The sequence below is a fragment of the Pangasianodon hypophthalmus genome, chromosome 8 (genome assembly GCF_027358585.1).
Source record: "Pangasianodon hypophthalmus isolate fPanHyp1 chromosome 8, fPanHyp1.pri, whole genome shotgun sequence".
Lineage (NCBI taxonomy): Eukaryota > Metazoa > Chordata > Actinopteri > Siluriformes > Pangasiidae > Pangasianodon > Pangasianodon hypophthalmus.
In genome coordinates, this window is record NC_069717.1 from 6,492,143 (window position 1) to 6,510,156 (window position 18,014).

Consider the following 18,014-nt stretch of genomic DNA (forward strand, 5'->3'; position numbering starts at 1 on the left):
AGTCATCAAATTTGCGGTGATGACAGTAACTCTATTTCACATCAGACTGCACCACAACCCTGTTGTTGATCATTTTCCTATAACAGCATGGCTTGAAGTGTTTTATTTACAGGTGGGTGATATGACAGAAATATCATATTGTGATTCTGGAAGCCATTTCTAAAATACATTGTGTGTGTAACTATGTATGTTTGCTCACAAACTGCCACAGGAAGAGTGGTGGTGTATTTATATTTAAAAAAAAAAAAAAAAAGTCTTTTTTTTTTTTTTAATTTAAATGTCTAGCAAAATACATTTTTTTTATATTTAAATACAATTTTAATAATTAAAAAAACCACTAAAAGAAGTTCAAAATTTCTGCATCAAATTAACTGCTTCCAATCAGTTTGTTTTTAAAAATTTAATATGTATGTATGTATGTATGTATGTATGTATATTATATACCTACACACAGACGCACACAATATCCGCAACATTTCAGAAAATCGTGTCATAATTTATCACAATATCAATATTATATCATCATATCTCCCGGCTGTAATTTTATTTTTTACTTTTTATAGATAAATAACTGAAAAATAAGTCGGCTTTAGAAGCTTGTTTTAGGGAGTGGTAAACATGAATGCAAGAGACTGACCCAAAACATTGTGAAATGTTGTGTTTGGGGCTGTAACGTCAAGTGGACCCCAGGACACAACTGACTGGGTTCAGGTTCATTCCATTTTCCAGCTCTTCACTCCTGTCAGACTGCTGTGAGAGATTTTTCTTCTCACTTTGTACAGTACTGTGCAAAATTCTTAGGCATATAGAAATGCTATAAAACAAAGATGCCTTAAAAATGAAATTAAACATTTTCTACATAAAAATCTCCTATAAAGAGTGTAAATCTTACTATAAGGTAAGTAGTAGTAAACCTAACAAAGTAGATATTTGGTGTGACAACTTTTTTGCTTTAAAAAAACATCAAAGTACATTTACTCTTTCAAGTACATTTACTCTTTTACGTTTACTTCTCAGGTACATTTTATGCACTTTTGGGAAACTGGCTGGTAGTTTTTCTGAGCTTCTTGGAGAACGTGCCACAGTTATTCTGTAGACTTCGCACTCACCTCTGTTTTTGGTGGTAAATCTGAGAGCCAGCACTATGGGTTTTTTTGTCTGAAAAGTGGTGTATTGCATAATATATCTGTTTTTACTGACATACAAACATTTTATGTACTGTTTAATTTTTTTTTTGTTTGAAAAGTAATATTTGAGAATCTAAAATAGTCTTTTACTCACTCGGTAATGCAGAAGTCAACAAATGAACATCTATAACAAAATTTGTATGAAAAATATTAGGGTGCAGAAGACTATTGCACGGTACTGCATGTCTGCACGATCTGCCTGCTCCCTCAGTTCCACAGCACAGGGAAAAGTGATTTGTTAAACTCACAACACAAATTTAAACCATCCATCCACATTAAACTTAAAAACTTATTAGAACTGATCTTTCTACTCTCAGCTCTCTCTCACTCACACACACCTTTTCATGTTTTAATTTTCAAGGATCTCTATCATTAATCTAAAATACAAGATCAGTGCAGTTCAATCAATGCTAAACACTCATTGTCCTGTTAATCGTGACATGATCAATGTAGGAAAAAATAAAGACTCTAACAGCCAAATGGTCCATAACATCTTTGCCAGGATACAGATATCAATAAAAATGACATGAGCATCTTGTTTCTCACACTATAGATATTTAGAGATACTGAATACCTGAGTATTTTGATATTTAATGACATGATCACTGAAACCATCCTGTTGTTTCCAATATCATGGTTGATTATCTTGGATAATACTGTTACAGCGCTCTCGTTATATTGTGTGTATGCTACAGATTGTTCTTATCTGAACACGTTTACATGAAACGGTACCGGTGTACTCAAAAGTCCAGCCCAAATTTAACACAAGTTAATGCACTGTTATTAAATTGCATGCATTTTTTGCTATGCAGCTGTAATAACACTCATATTATACCTGCCTGTACAGATGATGCTGATGGGACTCACGTTTGTAGTCTGCTGACAGGCGAAAGCAAACATGACCGACGAAATGCATCCTGCTGTTCATGCAGCACCTGCTCATTTCAAACCAAAAGCCTGGACTCACTTTTTTCAATTTTAGAAAATCACTTAGAAGCTTCTGAATATGAAAGCATATAAAATTAAACAAAATATGAGATTTTGGTAATACGACTAATATTCACACATTTGCCAGGACACCACCTGGAGTTAAACTGTCAGACCTGCTGCTAATTTGATTAACGGTGTAATTCAAACAAATACAGCTTCTCCAAAGATTACAGCCTTCAAAACAGACGTGTAGACTGAATGCTAGAGTGGTAGGTGAGCTTTCTGTATTTACAAGCAAGTTGAGATGCCACTTCATCCTGATTGGTTGGATGTTGTTGGCTCATTTATTATTATTTTTAACATGTTTACAGATTCTAGGGCTCCACAAAGACCAAAGGCTTTTTTTTTTTTTCTTTCCCAGTGAGCAGAAATTGTATTGATAGCTGCCTGAATGTGATAAGTGCTACACCAAATATTGGAAAAATTTTGATGTGTAAAAAAAAAAAAAATAATAATAATTACTGAGCCTACCTTTAACGTGCAAGGATTTTCATCCATACAGTGTAGTCGAAAATAAAGTGTTGTGCAGTATGATTCTTACGATGAAGATCAGATCAGATGCCCAACTTTATATTATCACATCAATCAGTCACATACTTTGAGAATCTGACACTACAGAAACCGCAGAATGTGTCAAAACTAATATCAGATCTGGAGATGTCTGAGCATTTAGCGTGTGCTCTTTGTATAACTGGGAGAAGGCGAATTAAAATTATAAGAGAATTTTTAAATTTTATGTTCTTATTTGTCAGACCCTGACACATGCAACCATTCTTATATTTCATGGCTGTATCCTGGTGTTTTTCTGCTTTTCCCTAGGAAATCTAGGTGAGTGCGTTAAGGATGTTGGAGGGAGCGTGCCGGGATGGCTACCTGGCTGTAGGTGAGGAGGAGCTGGAGGCCAAGCGGCTGCTGCCCAAGCACGACAAAAACTGCAGTGACCTGGAGAGCAAGCTGACTGTGGGCCAGTACGTACTCTGCCGCTGGTCTGATGGCCTGTATTACTTGGGCAAGATCCAAAGGGTGAGTCAGTGTGAATGGAAGCACTGGAGCGTAGCCATGTGTGCAGCAGTGTGTGTAGCAGCGTGTGTTTCAGTATTACAGCTCCCTTGCAGTGAGTGCAACTGAACTGTGTTTATAATGTTAAAGACATCACTCATCTGTGGGGTTTCATCAAATTTAAGCTTAAAGGAGAGCAAAACTGTCTTTATGATTACAACACAAATCCAACTCAGCTTGCTGCTAGTAGACAAGATAATTATGCTACAGACCAACTTGTGTGTATGTAATTATTATTTCAATTGTGAGCACAAATTTCTTAATTATTTAAATATAATCCCCTGTGATATTGGTGAGCTTATCCACCTACAATCCCTGCCGGACCTGAGACTCGAACCCATGACCTACGGGTTACAAGTCCGACTGTTAGTTTATTGTTTCACAAGCTTTCCATCCATCTGCTGGTCTACACTTACTTTCCTTTTGCTTTAAAATGACATACATTTTGCTATTAGTTTTACTCTAGTTACTGAACAATAATTCCTGTTAATTTCTGAACAATTTAAGATGAATTAATGTATGATGAGCTAAAACTCGCAGGGATTTGTCTGACCATTCAGAGTGTGCTCTGAAGATCTTCCAGTCTCTGCTTCCCACGTAAAGACTATTTCAATATGCAACACAAGCATAAGCAAATGTCATTTATTTATATCTGTGGAATGAAATATGACCAGGAATGCTGCCGCAGGAAAATAATCAACGACGGGGTCGTGTGTTCCAGCCCAACATGAAACAGAATTTCTGTTACCAACCAAAGTTGATTATTTTCCAATAACAACACGATCCATTTCTACCACAGCAGTTTGCCAAAGCTAACTTTTTTTTTTTTTAATGAGGAATGATGCCTTGTAGTGTTTATCTATTTATAGCAAATTTTTGTAGTCAAACGCCCATGAACTGTGAAGTTAGTTCCTGTTGTGGCTTTCTGTTAAATTTAAGAAGTCAAAAAAGAAATGTAGGTAGTTCCTGTGTCTGAACATAAAGGAATAGCTTTACCTCTGGACTACAAAGCGCTGACTTTGGAGACTCCTCTCCAAAATGCTAAATAAACATCTCCTTATAGAAAACATCACCATTCCAATGATTATGTGAAGTGTCCATCCGCCATAAACGTGCTGTGGCATAAAATTGTGAATTAAGGGTACTCCATTCACTAGTGTGACTAAGGAGTAACTTGCTTCGGTTAAAATATAGGCTTATGATTTACAATTTGAAAAAGCGTTTTTTCTGTTAGAGAGAAATGATTGCAAGTGATTTTGTTTCTGAATGGGTTAAATGTTATGTGATGATTATTTTAGGTATTATTGTGCAGCCCTTCTCACTTGACTCTAAACATTTATATGCATTGTCCAAAATGTCCAGTAATATTCAGAGGCTTATGAAGACCATGATTATCTAGATCTGACCCTTGCTTGCGTGGGTAGTTAACCCCTGATTTAACAGAAATCCAGCATTTGCCTTGTCCTCTTCTCAGGATCATGTAATGGTACCCATGAGTTATAGAATGTGCACAGTGTACGTACACCTATTGTATAGCAATTAAGAGCTAGTCATTACATGGTGTGTTTTTGTGTGTGTGTAGGTTAGCTCTTCAAAACAGAGCTGCTTCGTCACGTTTGAAGACAACTCCAAGTTCTGGGTGCTTTGGAAGGACATACAACACGGTAGGCAGCGTCCATGATTTCTTCCCTACCAACACTCTGCTGCAGTACTGTAGTCATGTCTCCTGTTTCCATGGAGCTGTGAAGAAGCATGTAGATTTCTGTCACTTTAATGTAATTCAGGGCACTCACACTAATTAGCGTTTTGTGAATTTCAGCGGGTAAATGTAACCTGGATGATCTCAGAGTGCAGGTGAATTATTGTTGTGTTTGGTTGGTGTGTGTGTGTGTGCGTGCACTGACTGTGATATACATGATGTGAATGTGTAATTATGCTGCAATGTTTTTTTTGTTTTTTTTCCTTGTGTGTGTGAAACTCAGCTGGCGTTCCGGGAGAAGAGCCCAAATGCTCTGTGTGCTCCGAGATGACAATGGTGTCTGAGAATAAAATCCTTATCTGCGGAAAATGTGGAATTGGTGAGTCACTTCTCGGCACCGAAAATGGAGAGTAGTTTTTTTTTCTCAGCCCACATTTACATGAGGTTAGTCTGTGGAACAGAATTTCATCTATGCAAATATCAACCAAGCAGATGCTCCAAGAGCTACATGTCGGGATGAAAGCATGTGTGACATGACAGTACAGTGTTACAAGGGAATCTGAAGATGAAGTTTAAAAAAAAAAAACAAAAACTAGTCAACATCAGAGAATATTCCTAAATTAAAAAGAGCTAGCTAGCAAGTGTTAGGGTGCTTTCACATATGCAGGGTTTAGTTTGTTTGAATCAAACCCTGGTGTGCTTTCCCTCTTGGCCAGGTGAGAACATAGCAGTCGCACTCAGATGCGGACCAAAAAGGATATCTCTGTGAGATAATCTCGGTCCACTTCCAAGTGCAGGTTGATAGCACTGAGAAAACTACTGTATATGACTGAATCGACTCTCCTACAGAAAGTGAATCAAACATGCTGTGTATTTTGTGTTGTGACTTTTTTGTAGATGTGAGCTGCTAAACTGACACATGACTCCGTAACTGAGCCAAAGGACAGAACCGTAGACCCGCAGAAATGTGGCGCGTTCTGGATACTTGGACCAACATACAACAAGAGAAATTCAATTCACAAAATGTTTAAAACTAGTTAGTTATATAATTAGATATTAATTTATTTAGCGTCACTTCTGTGTTTTCCACATTTGGGCGATTTTTGTGATTTCATGCTCCTCAGTCAACGTTTTTTCTGTCTGGTTTGATTAATTGCACGCAATATGAAACCAAATCAAACCAAACTGCAAACGAGCCAAAAGTATCAATTTCACTTTGATTCAGACTCAGCAAACTGATGAATAGATGTGAAAGCACCCTTAGAGAAAATTCCCAAATAAGGCTAGCTCAGTAAAGTTAAACGGTACAGGAAAATAAAACTGTCTAGCAAACAAACCTGCAACGAATCTTCCTAGCCAAAGCTGAAAAAATGCCAATGCTGAGGCATCACCTGAGGCAGTATAACTAGCTGGCTATCTATGAGTGAGAGATTAGGGGAGTCAGTGAGTTACTTATTTATACAACTGAGCCAACCACATTTGTTTGTTGACTGAATGATCCAGTGATTCATTTATGATGGGCAACGTGGCTTTATAGTGATGCTGGTTTGTACTGTTTACAAGGTATTAGTCTCATGTGTCGAGAAATTTTAACGCAATGTTTGCTGTTAACCTCTGTAGTTTCAAAGATGTAGGAAAACAACCAGTAAACTGGGACAGAGCTGTGGCATCATCAGACTGGGTAAAAATCTGTGCAGTCTTCAAAGCAAACAGAGGAGTATTTTGAGCCTGGGTGATGAGGCAGAGGGGAAGACTGTGCTGCGTGTAATTGCTCACAAGGGAGTTGGCTCTCCCTGCACTCTCTCTGCATAGGGATTCGTTCAGACTCTTCATATTTACTGCTTCGAAGTGCCTCTGAGACCAGCAGCCTGTCAATTGCCCTCAAATGTCTTCTCTGTTTTTCTTTCTCCCGCTCATCCTCTTCTGACAGGCTACCACCAGCTGTGCCACATGCCGCAAGTGGAGAGCTCAGCTGACCTCTCGCCTTGGTTCTGCAGAAAGTGCATTTTTGCCTTAGCAGTGAGAGTGAGTGTGTGCCCTGTCTTTCAGTCTCATTTTGTTGCTTTCCTTATGATCGATCCAGACTTTATAACAACCTCATAACCTTATAGTAACAGCATTAAACGAATGCTCTCTATTGACTACATCTGTAGTGTATGGGTGATTACCACAGACAAGAAAAACACATAAAGGAAACATAAGGGCACTTATTGACTTCTCAGAGGTGCCAATGTCTACTGTTTAGCTGTAGCATTTACGATTTTTGACCTTTTGCTACAGCAATGCAACAGCCAACTAAGCTTTTGTGCTTTTTCAGGTAAAGCAGTAGTCAGACTGAACACGGTTAAAATTCACCCGGTGGAAAAGCTAATTCACTGAAGGGGGAAATATGCAGGATGTGTATATGTGTATAGTAGCAGTTACTCAGAGATTCCCTAAAGAGATACAAGATAGAAGATTGCTACGCAGCAGTGTTGGTGGTAATTTGGTTAGGTACAGCTCAACAGTGAACAATAAACAATACACTGAACAAAGTACATAATACATAAAACAAAGACCAACACACAGAGCACGTACACTCTGTGCCTACTAACCGCCTTCTTGAGTAGTACTGTGAGCTCAAGTGTAATGCTCACTAAAAGCTGTGAGACATGTGGAAAAAGTGTCCATAATACAAATAACTGAATAAATGAGTGTGCACCATGATAATAAGGCAAACGTGGAAAGTCTCATTTTAAGTGCTGTTGGCTTGAGATTTGCAAATGTACGGTGAACTTTTAATATGAAACCCAGTAAAACACCCCATATTCATTAAACCACTTGGAGAATGTGTTATTTTGTTCATATGAAAGACACAGTCCTCCGTAGACCCTGTCAGTAAATCAGCTTGTGTCACATCTGTGTCTGGAACTCCCAATGTTGCATACTACAAACTCCCATGATTCTCAACCCACAACTTCATCACACGATCTCCACTCAAGAGCGTATCCCTTCTCACAGTCACCTGCAATCTCACTATCTGTGTTTTGACCATTACCTGCTTACTGTAATTCAGATTTATGGCTGTATGCCAGTTGCTTGACGTTTAGCTTAGTTTCTGAGTATTACCTAGCCCATTTGTTTGTCTGCCTCATTGATTTTAACAGAACAAGAAACCCTGCACTTGCATCCGCCTGACCGCTTCATGAGCGCTTGCACATTTTTGTGGGTGTTAACGTATGCGTGCATATTTATACAAGCAAACCTTTAGTAGTTCAGGGCCATAATATATTGTAAAAATTAGTATTTTGTTAGGACAGATTGCCCAGCCCTTTTTCTTAATGCATAATCACAAACCCTTCTCTCTGGGAAGTTCCAGCAATGAAAATGACTATAAAGATGAATATTTATTTATATATATATTTATATAGTTGAATTGGCTATACTAGGCTTGAAAATGGGTTCATGGTGACCTGAGAAAGACTGGTATGCCATTAAGGGTGTATTATTCCTGCACTGCACACAGGATGCAAATTATTAGCATGCAAATTATAGAGATTCATTTGCAATATTTACCTGTGGAGAATTTTTGAAAATGCTTTACAAAATACATTCAATTCACTGATCTATAGTAACTGTTTCATCTTGGTCAGGGTCACAGTGGATCCAGAGCCTTATGTAGAGCAGGAAGGTCTTATCCTGTGTGCAGTGCAGGAATAATGCACCTTGAATGGCATACCAGTCTTGCTCAGGGCACCATGAACTCATTTTCAAGCCTAGTATAGCCAGTTCAACTACTGCATGTTTTTAGGAGGTAGGAGAACCCAGAGGAAACCCACACGGGCAAGGGGAGAACATACGAGACTTCACACAGATAAATCAAAGCTCAGGATCAAACCAGGGAGCTGCAAGGCAAAATATGCGTTTCATCTAGTTTAATATCCACAAATGTTTGTTGGATGGCCGGTGATCTTTAGACTAAGTGAGTTTTGAGTAAACTGCTTCCTGACGGTGGTAATTCCACATGCACTATAGATGTGGAAGAGAGTAATCTGCTGGAGTAGTGAGAATAGTTCAGGTCTTGGCATTGATGTTCTAGCTTGTTCTTGTGTGTGTATCTGGCAGAAAGGGGGCGCACTAAAGAAGGGCCCCATAGCCAAAGCACTGCAGGCCATGAAGCAAGTTCTCACCTACAACGCTGAAGAACTGGAGTGGGACTCTCTGCACCGCACCAACCACCAGCAGTGCTACTGCTACTGCGGGGGACCTGGAGAGTGAGGGCGCTGTTTCTACCTTTGTTCATCACCTCCTGTCACTTTCATTCTCTCTCTCTCTCTCTCTCTCTCTCTCTCTCTCTCTCTCTCTCTCTCTCTGGTTTTGTCTCTCTTTCTTTCACTTCCTCTCTGACTCTTAGCTGAAATCTCTGACCTTGAACAGTGTAGTGGATCAGTATGCTCCCTCCTGTGTTCTTACTTCTGATTTCCCCACACTATATTGAGTGTATTAACACATCGTGCACATTCCACACTGTTTGATTTGGCTCAGCTTGTAGTTGAGCAGCTCGTAATTGATTTATTAGATTTTCTCTGGGTTGTCTGCCTGATAAGAGCACAGAGCATTAGGTTCCATTATCTTTTCCTTCCATCTCCTCTTAGATGGTACCTGAAAATGTTGCAGTGTTTCCGTTGTGAGCAGTGGTTTCACGAAGCGTGCACACAGTGTCTGCAAGAGTCCATGATGTTCGGCGATAGGTGCGTATCTATATCACATGATCACAAGTTCTGCTTTTTAAAAAGATGACTTGTAGAACCGTGGAGCAAGAAGCCCTGATGAAGCTAAAATAACCTTACCACTGTGATTAGTGAAGCAAGGTCCTGTGTTGGAAGCATGCTTGAACTACTAGGAGGCTGAGAAGATTTTCTGGCATACTGTATGTCGGCTAAATAATGTTGCTAGAGGACATCTGTAATGATGTATGATTCACACAGTATAAGGGATCTCTGTATAAATCACAGATAGGAGTGTGTTCACATGTACACATGCCTGTCACACAAAAAGACAGCATCCTGGAGTGTCTTTATACTGAAGAAAGAGCACAGAACATCTTTTGCAGCAAAATGGAATGGAATCTTAACTGACATGTCAGTACAAATGATATATGTATTACCTGGGGTTACTTCTACTGGTAATTTTATCTGAGGTGAAATACAGTGTCATTTTTCCAGATGCATGCACAGTCTGTAAAATTACTGAAGTAACTGATTTAGACAGGACTAAAATCCTCTGATAATTACTATATTACTCCACCTCCGCATGTAAAACGACTCTAATCCAAAAAGGCTTTAAAATGGACGCTTTTAAATTAACCTTTTTTTATAGAAAAAAATAGATATGTTGTTTTAAAAAAAAGACTGAGATAATGAAATGTTTTATGGACAGCATCCTATGATAAGTGCATTATAACAGTATGTCTGTGCGGAGCGCACAAAGGAAATGACATGCATTAGGGAATAGTTGGAGATCATTGTGTTAAAATTGCTGTCTTGTGTATAAAACACTATTCATCTCCTTTCAGAGGCTGGCCATTTCTAAAGTACTCCCTGTCCATTTCCGCTGCTTTTCTTTTCTTTTCACAGGTTTTACTTGTTTATTTGTGCCGTGTGCAATAAGGGAGTGGAGTACATCAAACGCCTGGCTCTGCGCTGGTAAATGCCGTTCTTCTTTTTTCCACTATAGAATGCTCCCAGATTCACGTCACAAGTATAGAACCCAAGTGTTAAACACAGAGAGGTGTAGACAATACTGGAAATACTGGTGATGACTCCAGCGTCCCCTGTATTTGACAAATTAAAGTGAAAAAAACAACAAAGTTTGTTCAAATGGTGGTGTGCCACCACAAGCCACCAGAACACCTTCAGTATGCGTTTTTATCAATTCTGCAAGTCTCTGAACATGTACTGGAGTGATGAACACCGTTCTTCCAAAAGATATTCCCTCAGTTTCAAGTTCTGATGATGGACAGCGCTGCTAAACCTATCACTCCAAATCCAAAATGGGGATTCAGTTGGGTGAGATCTGGCTACTGTAAAGGCCATAGTATATGAATTACATAATTTTCATCCTCATTAAATCATTCAGTGAGCCCTCATGCTGTATGAAGGTGGGTGGGATCATCCTGGAAGAGACCATTCCCAACACAATAGACAGGTTTCATCATAGGATAAAGGTGATCAGTCAGAAGGACTGTTTGGCCGTGATGCTTCCCTGTAATGCGACAAATGGAGCCAAACCATGCCAGCAGAATAACTAAATGCACCCACAGCATATTTGACACACTGTTTTTTCCCTTTACTTTGTCATATGTTTGTTTCTGAGACATTAATAGATGAATGACTTAAGACCTCTGTGTTTTGTTTTCCAAACATGCCACATGCATCTCGATCATTTTACTAGTTAGAACAGATCACCATCAGGCCATTACATTACAGGCTTCCTAATGCAAGTCACATTAAGATTTTCCTCTTGCATTATCCAGCTAATGCCCTTTAAGAAATGATTAAGGAAAATGATCAGCAGAATTGGTCTGAGCAGGAGATATATTTAGAAATCCTTATAAAATAATTTGCTTGGCTTTACTGCTGTTTTTCTGGCCTTTAAAGTCCACAATGTCCATAATTTTAAGTTTCATCCTGACGAGAAAATCTAATTTTTAAATGGCTTTAATCTCCTGATCAGAGAGGTTTTGGATTCTATCCAGCATGTAAACAATTATGTAGATTTACTGTGAGCTGTTTGGAAAGTTGTAGATTTTTAACTGTTGGCTGGTTAAAGGAAAAATCCACCCTGAATGACATGCAGTCTTTATAATCAACATGTGATCGTCAAGATTTATTTTAAAATAAAATTCTGGGTTGACTTTTTTTTTTTTTTTTAAAAGACAGTTTAAGTTTAAGACAAATTTGTCTGCTTATAGTGGTGCAGTGTAATTAGCCTGCACTTCATTTCTACCTAAAGACATTCTTTAGTCTGTCCAGCTCTCTCACCTCCTCATCTGTACACTCACCAACATCTCCACTATCTCTGTGTTTTGATTTCTCATTTAAATGACATTTCTGAGGATCACTAGAAATGGTGAGTGAGAAAGGAAGCTCATGCTTTTCTGTTTTTAGGCGATAACAGAAACCTTATCTTTATCACTTATGTTTGAGATTATTTAAATTTTTCTCTCATGTAAATGCATTGTAAATGCGTTAGTGTCCCCTTGTTACTTCAGCGCACCAGACAGCTGCTAACTTCACACAGAAATATCACAAATATAGCACCAACCAACAAATCAGCACCGCAATCTCTAAACACCTTGCAGATATTTCTGTATAAATGTAGTTATGTGGTTCAGGGTGGAGTTTTTCTTTAACTAAGGTTAAATTGCAACTAAACATCTGCTGACAACCTCTCAGATGTTTTAGTTTTAATTCACTGTCATCTTCTTCGTCAGGGTGGATGTGGTCCATCTGGCCCTGTACAACCTGGGAGTACAGAGTAAGAAAAAGTACTTTGAACTGGAGGAGATCCTCAGCTTCATCAGCAACAACTGGGATCATTTCCAGCTGGGCAAGGTCACACAGCCAGAGAGCGCTTTCTTAACAGATGCAAAACTCTTCCTGAATGACTGTGTAATTGGTTGTCGTTTTGGCACGCGTCCACAGATAGGGTCTTTTGAGTGCAGACAATGACAATCAGCTATCATACTTTATGTGTGTAATGACAACCTGCTTTGTTGTGATGTACAACTTGACAATACATCAGTGTTAAATTTGCCACACTCATTCATCTGTATTTAGAAGTGACAGCTCAAGGTGCAAAGCGAAGGAAATGTGTCATGTAGCACCACGGCACAAGGTCTGTTTCTCACTTTTACTCTTTTACCTGTTTCACCAGCTTGCGAACACCCCTCCCTCAGAGAGAGGCCAGCTCATCCTTGATGCACTTAACAACTACAAAAGCAAGTAAGACACGTTTTTCTGTCTTTGTCAGTGGTTGTCTAGACAGGTGGTGATATTTTTTGATTGTTTCTAATGCATTATTGGGATGCATCTCAGTCAGCTCCCTAGTTCAGTAGTCAAGGCACTGATCAGGCCATCGGCCATTTTAAGGGCTGTCTCAATCGCACAATCCTTCCAGTGCGCTCCCTAAAAACATCCCCCAGTGCACCGCAAAAACGAGGGACCATCGATGCTCACTGTGTTCCCTTACTGGAAATGACGTCAAGTTTTCTGAAGCCTCTCAGCTTAAAAAAAAAAAAAAAAAAAAAACTCTTCAACTTCATCTACAAGTGTAAGTAGGTTGTTATCATTGTTGTAGCTCTCAAATGATTACTTATGTTAGCGATTTTTAACTTTATTTGACGTGCTACATAAGGTTTGTTTGAGTCTAACGACTTTTGAGTGTTTAATGATTTAACAAATCCACTATCCTACTTGAAGTACCGTGACAGAAACGTGTGCGATTAAGCTAATAAATTTATATGACATATAATGTCAGAAAGATATTGGTCCTGCCTGTTGTTAAATGCCAGTGGTGTCGTTTTACAATGCGGGTGCATAGTCATGTTGCTGGAAATAGAGCCATCAGTGTCCCAATGTGTACTGAGCCAGGGTCCTTACTAGTGCCTGAACCCATGTACACAATATAGTGATTCACAACCTAGTGAGCTGTGGAGCTGTTTGAGACCCTTTAAAAAAAATACTCCAGCGGTTTTCAGTTTAATTTCTATGCACCATATATGTTAACGTATGTGCGGGTAACGCCAGTAAGAACTACACTTCCTTTGCCCTGTACTGAGAAAAGAGTCAGATTGTCTGACAGCTGTTAAATTCTTTTAATACACATTTAAAACTCCAAATACCACAGCACTGATTAAATCTCACTTCTGATTGCTCAGAAAGTGTTCATGTTGTGTAGCAGTAGCTCTGACAGTAGTTCTGTCTGCGACGCAAATCGAAGGTTTATATTAATATGCTTGTTCTAACACATTATCTTTTTTAAAGTAACATCTTATTCACAAAGACATGAATGGCAGACACTCCACATAAACGGATTTTAAAATTGTGTAAGAAGTTATTTAACATTAATGTAAGGAGCCTCTAGTTTCAACAGTTTGTAATAGTCAAAGATAAAGATGGAACTTTCCCAAGTCATAAAAGTCATTTAAAGTTTAAGGATGGCGAACTTTGCTTCGCAGTTTCTCAGTAACATGACATGAGAGGCTGGTGAGGAAGTGGCTGTTTAGGTGTTATAACGCAAGCGATGACAGGAAGTTCTTTCATGGACGTTCCACAATATTAAATATAAGGGATAGAAAGTACTAATGTGTCACTCTTTATTAAATGAAAACTTGTTAGAGTTTGCAAAAAAACACTTCAGAACAATAAAGCTATAAGTATCGAAAAACTTTGGGGTGGTTGATTATTTTCCAGCATGCTCCAACTTGTTTTATTTCTTACAAAAATCTAAATTAGAACTATTCTACTTTAACAATAAACATCTTAGAATATAGAAAGAAAAAGTAGTAGGTCTTGCCAAAATGAAGTTCTTAGTTAAAGCTGAATACCTCCACTTGAAATCTAATAACTGCTTAAGTATGAGAAGGAGTGTTTCTTCCAGAGAAAGAAGCTACATAAGAAATGTCTTGGTTGTTATCGAAGGATTTAACTAATTAAAACTCTCTATGTTTGAAAATTAATGATCATATAACAGAACAAACATAAAAAAGTAGTGCTATTATGCATTGACATTCACATTTATGGCATTTGGTAGACGCCCTTATCCAGAGTATCATTTATACAACTGAGCAGTTGAGGGTTAAGGGCCTTGCTCAAGGGCCCAGCAGTGGCAGCTTGGTGATGCTAGGATTTGAACTCTCAACCTTCCGATCTGAGCTACCACTTATATTTATATATATATATATATATATATATATATATATATATATATATATATATATATATATATATATATATATAAAATCATGTATTACATATCATGGAAGCTGCAAGATGTTTTGCTATGCAAAGAAAATTTGAGGTAAAATTCCGCATTTATCATGGATGTTAATGTTTCAGATTCATTACTACTGTCATGAAATCTGATAAGCAGTGATGGCTGGACAAATTCAGCACACATTTAAAAACACAAGAGTAAGCAGTTATCCATCTCAGCTCTCCACTTGTGATCAAATCACCTGAGACAGGATCTGAGATTCTTTGGTGATTACTTATCTACAACAAACCATTTCCTACAATACAGACTGCAAATTTCTATTATGCTTTTTATTTGTACACTATATAACACTGTATCTTTTCACTTTCAGATTGAGTTCAAGAATGGAATGAAAATGCAATTGGGCTATAATGTAGAAACATTTGTTTAGGTTTCTCTGCGGAAAGGAGATCAAGAAGAGGAAATGTATCTTTCGGCTGAGGACGAGAGTTCCCCCCAACCCCCCCTCCAAGCTCTTTCCAGAGAAGACCCCGAAAAGCGAAGGACGCAGAGGCTGCAAGAAAGGAGTGATGCGCAACGGGTGAGTGGTAGGGGTAGGTGATATGATGAAAAAATTATGATAACTGAAGACATTACAATGATACAATGTTAATAGGTGTGTGTGTATATGTAGGTGTGCGAGTGTGTGTGTGTGTGTGTGTGTGTGTGTGTGTGTGTGTGTATATATATATATATATATATATATATATATATATATATATATATATATATAGTGTAATATATATAGTGTATTATGATGAGTAACATTGTGAGAAGGCCTACATGGAAACACACTGCATTTCACTTTATTCTTCAGTGCATACGATTTCTTAATGGAGTGCACTTGATACAATTCTGGAGTGGTGCCTTCTATGTACATAAAGTGTTTCTCTCACAAACGTGTGCTACACTTGTTTGGTTTTTTTCCGGCATCTATTGGTTAACACTCACTCAGATAGACAACCTACAAACACATCATTTTAGATAGAATGCGCTGTGTTTGCACTACATGTTTGAAGTAAAAGCTCTTCTTATGAAGCAAAAAAGAAACTCAATATGTACCTTATTTTGCATTTTAGCCACAGCTAGTCTCAGCTCTGAAATATAACAGCTTAGGTCTAGAATATTAAGCTCAGCTCTTGTAAACATGCACCTGTGTACAATATTGCAGACTGCAGCGCTTTAAAACTAAAACGATACTGTGTGTGTTTACCCAAGCACCTACATGAAGCTCATCATTTTCATCTCGATTGAGAATATATGAAAATTGTTTTACTTATTAGCATGGCTTTGAAGTGTTGATTGGGATTAAAGTTCCATGCAGGGAGGTAATTATGGCAGGTATCCCCTGCTGGTTGATGTTCTTCTCCTAGCAGACAAACCACTTCACTGGAAAACCATTTAAATTCTCATGTTTTTCCCTCTCAGTTAGACATTTATGCTTTGTTAAAAAGAAATGTCTCATTTGACTAAATGTCTTCCTTATTATGTTTGTTTGGAATTATGTTCAGTGGGGTAATTTTAGATACAGCAATAGGTTTGTAAAAGCTTTTCAGAATAATTTCCACTGCATCTATAGTGAATTTAACACAAACAATAATTTTGACCTTTTGCTATATTTAGATGAGTCCATATTTTCAAATATTAGATTTCTTAAAAATTCTGGGTTGCTGACTATTAGGAAATAGTAAGCACAAGGGTTATGAGAGTGCACAAAATCTAATCCATCAGTGAGGATGTGTGTGGCTACCTGCAGGTTATGAGTGCTTTGCTCACTGAAATGGATTATTTTCCAATAACAGCGCATCCTGAAGTGTTTATACAACAGCAATTTGCCAATGTTAACCTTTTTTTTTTTTTTTTTTTTTTTTATTTATTAAAGACCCAAAGTCCTCTGTTCTGAAGACTTTCCCCATGTCAGAAAACTTGAAGGTAGAGTTTTGCCTCTGACTGTTACAAAGCATGGACACTGGAGACTCCTTCCAAAAAAAATGTTACCTAAACATCTCAAAGAAAACTGGTACATTTGTGGATCTGCCATACATGTCCATCTGAATTAGCAGTTACTATAGAATGGATAATGTACAAGGACTAGTACATTAATATAAACCTGGGATTTGCCTTGCAGCCAGAACTAGTGTCAGAGCTGCTGTTATAGAAAATAAATCAACCCCTTCTGTCCAATCAGAATCAATAATTCAAGTATTTGTCTCACTGTGTGGTGGTGTGGTATGAAGGCAGTTAATTTAGGTAGTTAAACATGAATAACTCCTTGCTCATAAGGTAGTTGTATGTGGTATTTGACTGCCTGCATCAGCTATAGAAAGTATAAAGTGTTATTTGTTGAACTTTATCCTGCCTAGCATACTGTGCATCCACACACACACACACTGCAGCAGATAAAGGTTTAATGTTTTGTGCCATACATGTCACTTCTTGTTTGAAGATTTTTTTTGCCTATTGTTTAAAAAATGCATTGAAAAAATTGAATAGCAGTGTTGCCTTAAATGTGGCTAATGGAAGTTAATGTTTAAAATCCACAACTACATAACAAATTCAAAACTGTTACACTCAAACAATAAAGTAAAGGATGAGAGAAAGTCTTAGCTAAATGTAGGGTATGTAGATTTATCCAACTTTCCAACAATGGAGCAATAAAAAAGTAATCAATCTCAGAAATCATAAATAACACAAATGTAGAGCTTCATTTATTAAAAAAAAAAAAAAAAAAATATATATATATATATATATATATATATATATACTGGTGATACACTGCATAAACAGCTGCCCTTAGCCTTTTTAAATTTTTTCCCGCTTTCACAGTACTGGGAAATGTCAGAAATCTAATTGCTAATCACACAAACATTACTGATGCAGAACACAGAGATTAGACTGCAAAATTCTGATGCATTCTTTTAGCATACTACCTATCTAATGTCCTAAATAATTCATATTTAGAATCTCATCCATCAGGTCTGTTGAAACAATAGTAACTATTGTTAGTGTTAAATACTGCAAAGGTGTCGAACTCTATGGTATAGATGTAGTATTTGCAATTA

At 37.7% G+C, this 18,014-nt stretch overlaps 1 protein-coding gene across 3 annotated transcripts in view; it reads left to right on the top strand.

The window, feature by feature from the left end:
- Window positions 1-18,014, top strand: part of phf19 (PHD finger protein 19) — a 49,065-nt gene that overhangs the window by 6,507 nt on the left and 24,544 nt on the right. For all 3 annotated transcript variants that reach the window (XR_008302137.1, XM_026928091.3, XM_034306540.2), the window contains exons 2-11: window positions 2,997-3,200; window positions 4,819-4,900; window positions 5,219-5,314; window positions 6,866-6,960; window positions 9,040-9,188; window positions 9,570-9,665; window positions 10,551-10,619; window positions 12,410-12,530; window positions 12,853-12,920; window positions 15,344-15,493. Coding sequence is in view for 2 of the 3 variants with exons in the window: in XM_026928091.3 (XP_026783892.3) it covers window positions 3,021-3,200; window positions 4,819-4,900; window positions 5,219-5,314; window positions 6,866-6,960; window positions 9,040-9,188; window positions 9,570-9,665; window positions 10,551-10,619; window positions 12,410-12,530; window positions 12,853-12,920; window positions 15,344-15,493 (1,106 nt within the window). In the remaining variant the exon portion in view is untranslated. The remainder of the gene's footprint in view (window positions 1-2,996; window positions 3,201-4,818; window positions 4,901-5,218; window positions 5,315-6,865; window positions 6,961-9,039; window positions 9,189-9,569; window positions 9,666-10,550; window positions 10,620-12,409; window positions 12,531-12,852; window positions 12,921-15,343; window positions 15,494-18,014) is intronic.